A 517-nucleotide genomic window follows, 5' to 3' on the forward strand; every position below is an offset into this window, starting at 1 on the left:
CGTCATCGACGATGAGGTCAGGGCCACCGCCGGGGCCCCAGTCGAGGGCACGCTCGGTGCACCACCAGTACTCCTGGAGGGTCTCACCCTTCCAGGCGAAGACGGAGGCGGAGTCACGGGCAATGGCAGCGGCGGCATGGTCCTGTGGTGTGGAGAATATGTTGCAGGAGCACCAGCGGACCTCGGCGCCGAGGGCGGTTAGGGTTTCGATGAGGACGGCAGTTTGGATCGTCATGTGGAGGGATCCAGTGATTTTTGCGCCCTTGAATGGCTGGCGGGCCGCAACCTCGGCATCGGCAGGCCATGAGCCCTTGGCATCTCGCACCTCAGCGAGCTTCCTGATTCTTCGCAGGCCGGCCGAAGATCGGTCTGAGGACATGCTCCTTGACCTTGTACTCGCGGCCAGAGGTAGTCTTCTCAACGAGGAGAGCCATTTCTTCAGATCGGATCTGAAACGAGATCTGATCTGACCAGTAGAAAAGAGGAGTGGGGGAGCGGAGGCAGGGAAGGCTCGGGG

General features: G+C 61.7%; 1 protein-coding gene across 1 annotated transcript in view; it reads right to left on the reverse strand.

Annotated features, from left to right (window-relative positions):
* Positions 1 to 511, reverse strand: part of LOC109824538 (adenosylhomocysteinase-like) — an 8465-nt gene extending 7954 nt beyond the window's left edge. The window contains 2 exon segments of the mRNA XM_020391159.1: positions 3 to 292; positions 294 to 511. Of these exon segments, the coding sequence (XP_020246748.1) occupies positions 3 to 292; positions 294 to 434 (431 nt within the window). The 5' untranslated portion in view covers positions 435 to 511.

This window comes from Asparagus officinalis, chromosome 9 (genome assembly GCF_001876935.1).
Source record: "Asparagus officinalis chromosome 9, Aspof.V1, whole genome shotgun sequence".
Classification (NCBI taxonomy): domain Eukaryota; kingdom Viridiplantae; phylum Streptophyta; class Magnoliopsida; order Asparagales; family Asparagaceae; genus Asparagus; species Asparagus officinalis.